We start from the raw sequence: 12,149 nt of genomic DNA on the forward strand, positions 1-12,149 counted from the left end.
ACCTAAAGATCATTTTAAGTTTAACACAAAGAAACTTTCCCCCTTCAGCAGATGAATTTGAAAATGGTCTTCTAGTATCAAACTCTACTCAAACATTCAAGTGAAGTAACAACAAGCTCAATTAAATTGGATTTTTCCTTTTTTTTTTTAAAAAAAAACTATCTAATACAGATTTGGTATTTCCTCCCATTCTTCACAGAGTGGGCTTTAAATGGGAATTAACTTACTAAAACCTTAATTGAATAGAATTTTGAATTTCTTGTATTTAAATACACTTATTTTATTACTTTTGTAAGAGATGAACATCTTATACTGGTAGTGGTAATATCACCCCAGCTTATCAGCAGTGTCATGACACTGAATTATGTAATTATTTTTAGGTTGGTGTTCCATGAAGTATTTATGTGTCTGATGATTAATTAAAAGCAGAAACACAAAACATTCCACCCTTGCCTCCCCGTCCCAACCCAGCAGGACACAACACTTGAGGCCCAAGTGAAAGCCAGCGGTCCACTTACTTTGAGCGTCGGCGAGGTGGAGGAGCAGACCCAGGACAAGCAGCAGCGGCAGCAGCAGCGTGGGTCTGGCTCTGTGCATGGTGGGACAGCTTGGCACCAGCATGCTTTGGCAGCCTCGGTGGCACTGGCTCACAGAGCCCTGTGAGTCAGTCTGGTCTGATTTCTCAGATGCAGGGTATTCACAGCCTATGCAAGGCAAGGAGGGATAGGAAGAGGGAGAGGGAAGGAGGAGGGAGGAAAAAGAGAGAGAGAGAGGGACTGAATGAAACAAAGCTGTTTGGCTCCACGGGTTTTATCTATCCCTGCACATTTCTGACATACCCCCACACAGCCTCGGCTGGAGCTGACAGAGGATAGGAAGAGGCTGATGTGCTCACGGGGTATGTTCTGACAGTTCTCTAAATGGAATAGTCACTTCACACAATGCGTGTGCACGTGTGCATGAGAGGGAGAGAGATAGAGAGAGAGGGAGAAACCACACAGATGAAAGGGTGAACTAATAAGATTTTGTCTTCACAGCTTTGGTCGCGAGCACCAATTAAATACGCTGCATAATAAGAGTACATTTTAAGTCCTCCTCAGATCAGTGTTGATATCTGTTTCACATAAGGAACGCCACTGTTGCATGTAAGAATAGTCAGGGAATACAGGAAATATTCATAAATGCTGAAAGCCATTTCGTAGCTCTTCAGTTGGGAGTTTAAGCAAATTTGTTCACTTAGAGACGGCTGAGACTTTCTTGAGTATTTTTCTATAAAGTACAATACAGGATATAAATGCTGCCTTTTAGTTACATTGTGATATACACGCTCAATAAACCAATTCATCTGAAGCACATATTTATGCTTCTTACACCACATTTAATCCACAGTAGATGCTTTAATAGCTCTAAGTGTCCAAACAAAGTGATGGAGTTGCTTAGCTTCAGCACACACACACAAACATTTTCTCCTTTATCCAGTACTGCTCCAACAACAAATAAAATCTATAAGACAGAGTGGCCAAGTGTTGCCATTCATGTTTAAGTCTTTTATCGAAGGGCCACTACATGGCTGTAAAAATCAATGTGATACAGTGAGCTAGTATTAGCTGCAGACCGGCTCTATCCCTTGTCATCCATTTGCTTAAGCCAGCGCTTGATCCTTAGTGATGGATGCTCTGCAGTAGTCTTCGGCTCGTAGCACGGCTCCCAGCTAATCCAAGTGTGTGAGCTTTGATGACATACTGTACTGTTGGTTAGCATGCTAGCAAGTTTGCCTGCATTGTTCTGCAGGATGCTGTTGTTTCAGATGTGGTGACTGGTTTAGGCAGACCAGCACATGGTTTGTGTATCATGACATTTCAGATAGTTTATGTGCCATGAGATCAAACGCACAACATGTCAGATCTCTTGAGGTTTTGGAATTCTGCAGTTTTAGGAACTGTCTATTCAGGAGACTGTGCGTATAAATCCTTTTGCTAGAAATAATATTTATTGGACTGTTTATCTGCAGATTTGACCGCCACCCACTAAAAGAAAAAAAAAAAGAAAAACAATCCCCCCTAAGCCCAATCAGTAGGCCCGATGATGACAAAGTACCTCATTTCCCTGTTACCAATCATCCTCTTTCTCGCTCCTAGCTCTCCCTCTTTCATTTCTGTGGGCTGTAAATGGCAGAAAAGACGGGAAGATAGCGCACCTGTCACACTCGATTTGTGCTGGGGGGAGATAGACACGACTACCTGTCTCCAAGCGCCGCGGGGCTAGCAGCAAGCGCAAGAGCGGGGGACGTGTGGCGAAGGGAATCAATTTGAGGCAATCTCATCCCCCGCTCACACCACCTCCAACACACACACACACACACACACTTCTTACAAACACAGATGCGTATACATATACATACATCTGGGCACGCTAGATATTAGATATTTTCACATGAGTAGTGTTTGTAGCGACTGTGAATTAGATTAGAATCAATTGGACTGGAAAACCCTGAGCAGGGTGTGAATGGATAAAAATGTAGTGTGATCCATACGTGGTGCAGGTACAGCTGTCTGTCCCCTCCAGTTATTGTTTTACGATCTACCCCTCCAAATCTAAGTGATAGCCTTTGAGTTAATTAATGAAGTGTGAATTTCCATAATGACATGACATTAAGCAGCAAACAAGGAACAGTACTCAGCAGCCCTCCCCCTCTCTTTTCATGCCCGTCACACCGGCACACCCATTTACGCACACACCCATTTACACACACACACACACACAAGCTGATAGAGGCAAACAAAACCATCTGTATGTTGTGTAACCACCAGTGAGACAACCAAGAGACTGTGCCATGCGAGTAAATACAAGGAGAAGCTAATGTAAGCACTGCCCCACCCCACCCCCCCACCCCACCCCAACCACACATACACCAAAACCTTGATTTATACCAAAATTCAGTTGATTCTATATTTGGTGTTGATTTGTGGTGTTGATTTTTGCAAGTAAATTGCATTGCAGATTCCTTCCTAATGTGCTGGGGGGGCAAACCACCTGCCAGACCTTGCAGAAAGGCAGCAGTTTGCCAACTGCATTGTTATCTGACAATGGATTTAGCCTAAATACTGCAGCTTTTTTTGTAAGAAATCTTTTGTGCATGCATGTGTAATTATATGTATTAGCATGTACATGAGTTCAAATGGTCCTTTCCATTTCCTTTATTCAACGTAAAAAGACTCCCTCAAAGGCGAAGCCACCTTTGCCCATTTTATCCTCAACATGGCCATTTTGCGTTGCACTCTGCGCCTTCACTTTCATATATTTGGTGGCACTGATGCTTTCCATTGAACATTTATTACAATAGAAAGAAAAAACAATCTTGTCTTTCTTCCTGAGCCCCCGGTGGTATTATTGTGTTCCCATTCAGTGGTGCTTCATTCAAAGGATTTTGCTGCTGATAGCAATCATGCATTATTAAACAAAGCCTGACAACATGCACAATGTTAATTAGAAAAGGGGGGAGTGTGTGGCAAGAAAGAGAAAGGGGCTGTTGAGCTGTCTGCTCTCTCTCCTTGCCCATGATCCTTATCAGAAATGTGGAAGGAGGGAGGGATGTTTATATTCTCCATAATGGCTGGTCTCTATTCTCATTTGAGCGTGTGTGTTTGGTATTCTGGTCTATTTAGACAAGCAATATTATTAAGAGGAAAAAAACAAAAGAATCAGTCATATTTATCTTATATTCCAGCCATACCGCAATAAACTTGTTATGGGAAAGAATGCAGGCAGAATAGTTATGAGCTCTCCAAAACAGCAGGTTCACAACATCAGCTTCACGCCAATTGTTTCTTTCCATGTTCACTCACATGTCGTAATATCTTGGCAAACCGAGTACAAATCAGTGAGAAACAAATGCTGACATGAGAATGCTACTGATGGTGCAATTTTTAACCAATTCCAACATGGGTTTGAGCGTAGCGGTTGTACCACATTATGCTCATCCTTCGTGCAAGTTGACTAATTTCACTGTGGCCAGCTCCAGGGAATTTTTAAATGGGGTGTTTTTAATTTCAGGCTCATGCACAAACTGAATTGAGCTTCAAGGAAATAGTGTAGTTACGGTATGTTGTCCTTAACAGACCACAGCAGCCACAAAAATGCCACCAAATCTATTAAGGCCAATCCCTCTGTAATTAACTCAACACATGCAAGGACAAAGCATGGCAAAACTACTGAGGTTGTGATCCATACTGCCTTGCGTTATAAAAAGTTGCCTAGTATCATGCCCAGCCAGGCAGAGCAAATAAGAATTTGCTTCGTTTTATGAGGCAGGACTTGCTATTTCCCTTTGGACTAGCAGAGTAAAGGAATGCAGTAATTACCCCCCACATGCACACTTTCAAAATACAGCTATATGCATGGTTATGGCACTGAGCACGCAGGGTAGGCTGCTGTGTTAGTACTGCAATGATCTCTATGATCCCGCTTTTTGATTTTGCCCCGCCGCTGAGAGAGACGGTCCCTGCTTCTGAAGCCCTAGCTCCTGTTGTGAAGTTAAGTAGCAGTGAGTTGACACACGGTGGACAGGAGTCGGGGCTGCAGCTGATGAGAATTCCACCACCTTCCATTTGCTTTTGACATAGTACGTAATTAAACTGTTCTCTCTCCAACATAACACCCTGATGAAGGCGTGATAGTTGACGTTTGCAGAATAAAGTTTGTTATGTTGAAGAGTTATCTGACATCTTTATTTCTGATGAACCTTTATTGAAGTTTACGCTCTGTGTGTTCTCAGACAAAGTAACAAAGTACATCATTGTTGATATGCTGTTACATATAAAAATTCCTCATTGTAAGCCTTATAATAATTTTTGCCTAAATTATAACTTAAATTTTATTGTTAATCGAGACTCTATCATTTTAGTAGTGTTTTCATTTCTTGTTTTGATGTATCTTTCACTGTATTTTATCAATTTATAAAACGTATTTGACAGTCACCAGGAAATATACCTGCCTGCCATTAATGTGTCATTGCACACACTATCTACTGAATGCCACTGTGGCATATGTGGTTGTGTTATTTAGCATACTTGTAAAGCAAACATGTACATAATTTGAACAGGCTGTCTGACTGTCCATAAATGCTATGCTTTAAAATAGTCGGGAGTGAAATTATGAACATTATGTAAAATAATTTAGCTGCACACATTTCTCCTTTATGTAATACCTGTAGGTGTCGTTGACCAGCCCTCTGTTTTGCCCCTTGCCTTTTCCTCTCTTTGAGAATCTGGACAGCACTTGTCATGGCATCGACCTGTTGTCCTGAGAAGTCTCAGAGGAAGGCAGGGACAGGAATAAGATTCAGATGCTTAAGGCCCCAATATCACTTAATTAAGAGAAAAGCACTGTCGAGTGAGAGGGCATACGCTCCAGTTATTCCAACCACAAGGTTAAAGGGCATATAAAAGCGCACAGGTTGCTGTGCACTAGTATTTCTCCTAATTCAACAGCATTGAGAACAGCAAAGCATGCCTGCCTGTGACAGGAACCCACTCATGGTGCCCCCAGGATTTTTTTTAAAATATCATATGACCAGATTTATAAAAATAAGCTCATCAAAGGCACAGCTCCCCACCCACATACATCTACACCCACCCATTTCCTTTTTAAAATCTCCACTTCCTCGTCAGGAGAGGTGAAGTTTGGGTTAAGTCATAATGTATTTTACATGCTAACTGCAGAAATCTTTTATCTTTTTCTGCTGCTCATTCTTTAACCCCAAAGTATTAGGTCTGAGCCTCTCTTCACTGCCTAAAGTCCCTTTCTTATGTGTTGTTCTTTTTTTTCATAACCACTCTTCCCCTTTTTCTCTTGTATACTTTTCCTCTTTTTTCTTTTTTCCTCAACCGCCACTTTCTTCTTCTTCTGCCTGCGATGGTGTGATTTAAGACCGAGTGACAAGGCCGTTTCTCACACATCGCTCCCGATCAGCCGGCATGTGTAATACCATCCCTCAAGCTAAGCTAAGCTATGCCCTCAAGTGCAGCCTCCACATGAAAGACCCTGACAACCGCACATCAGAGGAGTTTATTTGCTATACTTATTTATTTACTCTTTCCCCCTCCCTTCTTGCCACCCCTGACCTCCCTCAAACAAGCCTCCCACAGTCATAAAGTATCCTTTGGGTGGTACCGCCTGACTTTCTGTTTGAGAAAGTCAGGGTTTATAGTTCTGCCTGCAAGCCTGACTAATTTTTGACAAGCAAATGCTGCCAGTGCTGCAGCTGATGTCTTTGGTTATATCTTGTTTTCTTATGAATGAATCACCCAACATGAAACACACAGCAGGAAGCTAATTGGGTCTGATGACATTTGTCTGTCTAATAATTGGTTTAAAAGCACCTGCTGCGGCTTTAGTACAAGGAAGCTATCACAATCCCATCTCAATTGTGTGTCCGTTTCAAATTAGTACCAAGAGATTTCAAAGCCATCCCCCCTTCTTTGTCGGGAAAATGAACTGGGCTTTGAAATGTCACAGCACAAATAGTGTAAAATAACATTTATTCACCTTGCTTGTGAACACTGTCATTAATCAAATGATATTGTTGGGCCTTTTCTTTGATAATTTCCCCACAGCAAGTAAAGGTTACACATCTTCATAGAGCATAAGCTTCCGTAAAAATAACTTTGTATTTAAAAAAAAAAAACACAGGTCAAGGAGAATGTGTTTCAATTTGAAAACTGTTACCTTGTTTGGGTGCAAAGAGCAAGGTTGTGTCCTCATGAGAATTCAGCCCACCCAAACTGACCTTGAGCATACACTTCAGTAACTGAAATGACCACGTAGCATCAGCTTGCAAATACTCCTCCTCCTCCCACTTGTTCTGTGTGCTCTTTTTGTTTTCAACAGCCTCTCCTTGACTTTTCTCTCTACCTGGTGTACCTCGCCACTTTCATTCTCTCTCTCTCTCTCTCTCTCTCTCTCTCTCTCTCTCTCTCTCTCTCTCTCTCTCCTCACCCATCTTTCTTTCTCATCTCATTCCTTGCACCACGTTTCCCAGCAGCTGTTGGGTTCAGATGGATGGTCCCCACAGTGCAAGACCCTGACCTGCAGTCTAGTGACTGATTATCCCGGTGCCCTGTTGTGCTGCTCCCTGAACGCATACCAACACAGAGTGCACACATACGTACTCACAAACAAACAAACACACACGTGCGCGCGCACACACACACACACACACACACACACACACACACACACACACACACACACACACACACACACACACACACACACTCGCGCGCGCGCACACACACACACACACACACACACACACACACACACACACACGCACACACACACACACACACACACACACACACACACACACACACTCACACACAAGGTTATGGAGCTATTGGATAAGCTTTAGGGACACTGGGGAGTTTAGAGAAGAAAAAAAGCAAAACACCAAAGCAACATTTTTCATCCTTGTCTGCATGTTTGGATCACCTCCTTTGACCTTGGTGACACTGGTAGACACACTTCGTATTGAACTCTAATTGACAGCACTAATGGCAGCAGATAAAACCACAGCAGAGTACAATCGGCCTTTGGGTAAGCGTGCGAGCTGTGTAAACTATTCAAATGATTGTCGGCTTATTGGGAGACCTTCCCTTGTGCTATGTGTTTGCTTGTCACAGTGTGGGCGGCTTCTATAGTACAAGCATGTGCCACTTGGGTCGTGCTTGACCTTGTGCATCAGCATTTAGTATAAGGAAAGAACTTGTTATCATGCAAACAGGCTGAATCTTGAGGAGTCTATTGTGTCGGGAGCAGAGAGTGTGGCAGGATGGGGGGAAAATGAGAAAAATGGTAGACGCAGCAGCAGCAGCCAACCTGGAATGGCTGGGATTAAATTTACGCCGCATGAACAGGGGAGGGCTAAATCATGTTACATATTATGAACCAGAAAAAAGGAAGGGGGAGTGAGAGGGGGGCGGAGCAGAGGGGTGGAAATATAATGGATAAGGGGAGCAACGAGGCAGAGAGGGAGAGAGGTGGCGAGAGAAAGGAGAGGAGGACAGGGGAAAGTAATGTCGAAGGAAGGAGGAGAGGAGGGAGGGAGGGAGAGGAGAGCGCACTGTAGGGTAGAGAGCGGGAGAGGTGGAGGCAGAGGGAGGGAAGCAAGGGAATGTGCCTCACTGCCAGCTTTTCTCACGCTCCGTCTGTGCTTGTACGCCTAACACAGGCAGCGTGAGAGAGGTGGAAGAGAGAGATGAGGGATAGAGCGAGAAAAGGCAGGCGCTGCTTAACAGGAGATGATAGTTGCGAGGCCACTTTGGCAGTCTAAAGGTATTGTTTCCTGAAGGGAAGGAGCTGGAGAGATGACAGCAGGTGAAAGAATGAGAGAATAAGAAACATGCCACATCTAAACTCCATTCACCCTAAAAACCACAAACTAAGGATCAGGTCTGCATCCAATCAAATAGATGCAGCCTGCAACAAACAACTCCTACACATACATGCTCACAAATGTAAACTCAGGCATTCATGTGCACAAATAGACCAATACAAGCAGAGTACAGGCACGCATACCCTTTGCACCACATGCTCCTGGCACTTTGACATCTACCCCCAACACTGCAACGATCTGTGGGAGGATGAATAATCTCACTTCCGTGAGGCACAGAAAATGAGAGAGAGGAAGGAGAGTGAGAGGGAGGTTGTTCCCAGCCTGAGCTCACGTCGTTTTATGGAAAGCACAGAGCCCTCAAACAGACAAAACAGCATTCCACTGCCACTCGCCGACATGGCAGAAAACATCAGAACAGAGCTCTATTCAAAATAACTGAATAACACAGCACTGGGAATTGTGTTGCCCCCTAATACATATGGCATAAGTCAACAACAATATGCTTCCTTATCTTTTCGAAACAATTGAACACCAAGGTACATTGTGTGGTAGTGACATTTTAGTGGCTTTTGTACACAAGCCAGGCCGTTTGGTATGTAAATGCACTACTTAGGCGTACATGAAGGATGTAAGGAGGCGCTTGGGGCATACACGCTACACTCATAGGGCAGCAAAATAATTAAAATGCCAAGTGTCTCGCATTATCTAAATGCTAATTTGCCTCGATATACCCAGAGCTAAAATGTAATGCCACATTATGGTTTCTGTAGTGCACTAAGGCAATGACGGGCAAATTTCCCTTCAATTAGCCTAGCACACAGTGTGCTATCTTTTACCTAAGGTGATGCAGTGGATGTTTTCACAAATGCACTCATCATAAGGCCTTAGTGTCAATCCATGTGGATGTCTTAAGTAGTTCTTGCACCTCTGTGTCACTAGTCAAAAGCTAAATTAAAAGGGGACAATGTTGTATGGATTCTATGTGTTATGTTGCTTTTATCAACAGGCTTCAAGCAATGCATAAATGCTATCCCGTCTCACTCTAGCCGAGGAAAAAGTTGGTCAAGCAGTTCTGGTTTTTCACTGTTTTATGGACACTGGTGTTTTTGCCATGACTCCGATTTGAAAAGAAAGCCTGAGTCAACAACTGAAAGAACAGACAGGCAGCATTAGAACCAGCAGCTTATCAAAGGTTTTGCATGAAAATACATCAGTGCCAACAGGGAGGGCAATGGGACAAAAAATATTATCACAGATATGAGATGTTTTTGCTGAATACACAGATAGAGGTGAAATTGTGTTGTTCCTGCTTTTCCATCTATATCCTGATAAGACTGTCAAAGGACATGCTAGGTGGGGATGAACAGCATTTTAGAAAGCTGCTTCAATATTTCAGAGGTTCAAGTATTCTTACTAAAGTTTACTGAGCACTTTGATGTGGGTACTTGCTGATTAATAGATTTGAAAAGCTAAACTTTTATTTCTTGGACGCCCTTGAAAGGTGTTTTAGTCAAGCCAAGCTATTGTTCTCATGAAAGGCAGTGCAGGCTGCTTGTGCAACTCAGTCGAGGGAAAGCAATGGTTCACCCCTAAGGCAAAAGCAACAATTCCCCCTTTGTCGTTTCACTAAGACAAATTCTTGCCATTGCTATGTTACCAACCAAACAGGAGCAGTTCCCCGTTAGTGATGGTATACTGTAGCACGTGAACAAGACATTTTATTATGCAGCTGAAAACGAATGAATAGGTCCTTTTCTCCAGCCATAGTTTGGAGATTGAAATTCAAATCAAATGCCACCTTCAAACAAATGTCAGTACAGGAAATCAGAACTGTTCTGCCAAAGCTTGGCATCAAGCAACATGCACAGTTTGACATTTGGAAGTGATTTTCTCTCCCTCTGTCCTTGTTTCATATAAAATTAACTTGGTAATCGTCACAAAAATGCATATAAACCCACATCACACAAGCGGTCTTTGCTGTTCTCGCTCTACATCTAACACCCTCGTAGAAACCTTTATACAAGCTCCCCAACCCAATACAGTCCACCCCCGAACACTCACAAACATGATTAAGACACTGTCAAGCTTGACATTGCCATCTCCCATGCTGTCAGTGGCCCTCACTGGGAGTCGCTGTTGACTGACTGCCTGGATGTGCCTTATCATTAACAGGGCCGCCTGTGCCACCACAGAGGGGCTTTGATGACAGAAACTAAGGCCCCAGTGCTTGCCCCTCCCACTTTGCCTGCCCAAGTGTCATCTAAATGAGATAGGGCCCAGGAGCTAGGGGATTAGGCACTGCATAATTACCTATTTAAAGACCCTAATTGAGCATTTCATTAAGAGACTGGCACTGAGATTTTGCCAAGGAGGGCACTACAGGGAGAGAGAAGTATTTGTCTGTGCATGCATGCGTGTATGCATGTCTGCATGTGTGCATGTGTCTGAGTGTGTGTGGGTAGGTGATGGTGTGCATATGCCTGTGTGTGCACTTCAGAACTGCAGCAGACTGTAACCTTGAATTCAAGGGTTACCTTGTTAGCATGGAGGTCCCTGGCTTGCTTTTATGTTTACATTGCACTTAGACTGTTTGGCACATGATTGTACAAGTAAATTAAATCATAATTCACCTTTAGATACTGACTGATGGTCATAAGTAAACATAGCAACTTTCCACTGAAGAGTACTCTGCTTTTTCACATGGTCATGCTTCAATAAACAAAATTAAGTTACATATTTAGATAAAGGTGGTGGTTTCAATTTATGTTAGGTCAGCTGCCCTTGACTGTACTCTGTGAACTGAAAATATGTGACCCTACCCGATGATGACTTTTTTGCTATTAGATCAAAATAAATCTGTTATCTTATTCTCTAACTTACTGGTGATTAACCTTCTCTCTGTGGAGTGGACATTTTCCTTCTTCCCAACAGTGAGAAAATGCAAGGTAAACCAGTTTGTCATTCTGTAGTGCTCGTATTTCATATTTTAATGCAGAATTTTATCATCATTCTTTATTTACTTTAAAAAACAGTGGTTACAGGCAATTTACTATGGCATTCACCCCTTGCTTTAGCCAATGAAAACTTGTTGGGGAGATATGTACAATTCTTGTGTTAATGTAATGCAGATTCTGCTCGAGTTGTTCCAACTTCTATTTTTGGGTAACATTGTCAATGCCAGACAAATAAAGCTACAAACCAAATGAGAACATTTGAGAGCACTGGGCTCTGCTACACATGATAAAAAGAAAAACACTACAAAGCTATAACATTTCCCATCTCTGTGAAGCTAATTGAATCCAATAGAAAGGAAATTTGTGTGCACACATTACCATTTCCTTTAGCCCAATGACAAAAGACAGCAAGCAAGTTAATGCCACTAACATTGTCAGCCGTCAAACTTGTGCTTTCATGACGCCACAGAGTGTCAGCCCCTAGGTTTCCAGTGCCACATCTAAAGCAGTTTTGTCAGACAAGGAATGAGATACAAGAGGGACATGTATAATTATGTGTGGCTTACAGAAACTATGAAGATACAATTATTCATTGTTTTGTTTACAACTGAAATTGAATTTCCAGTGGAGGTTGAATAGTATAAAAAAGAAAATTTCACATGACTTCAAAAGGAGCGTAGTCTTTAAGATCTTCAAAGCTTTTGTGACAAAAAGTACCACCAGCACAGTTTAGAGAGAATTCTGTTCATTTGCCTTAACGGCATTTTACATTTTTGGGTGGCCACAGATTCCTTTGCAAT

At 42.6% G+C, this 12,149-nt stretch overlaps 1 protein-coding gene across 21 annotated transcripts in view; it reads right to left on the reverse strand.

Moving 5' to 3' along the window:
- ptprd (protein tyrosine phosphatase, receptor type D) overlaps window positions 1-12,149 on the reverse strand; it is a 132,497-nt gene that overhangs the window by 96,621 nt on the left and 23,727 nt on the right. For all 21 annotated transcript variants that reach the window (XM_022758771.1, XM_022758769.1, XM_022758773.1 and 18 more), the window contains exon 2: window positions 519-704. In XM_022758771.1, coding sequence (XP_022614492.1) covers window positions 519-621 — 103 coding nt within the window. In that variant the 5' untranslated portion in view covers window positions 622-704. The remainder of the gene's footprint in view (window positions 1-518; window positions 705-12,149) is intronic.

This window comes from Seriola dumerili, unplaced genomic scaffold (genome assembly GCF_002260705.1).
Source record: "Seriola dumerili isolate Sdu_G_001 unplaced genomic scaffold, Sdu_1.0 BDQW01000309.1, whole genome shotgun sequence".
In the NCBI taxonomy this organism is placed as follows: domain Eukaryota; kingdom Metazoa; phylum Chordata; class Actinopteri; order Carangiformes; family Carangidae; genus Seriola; species Seriola dumerili.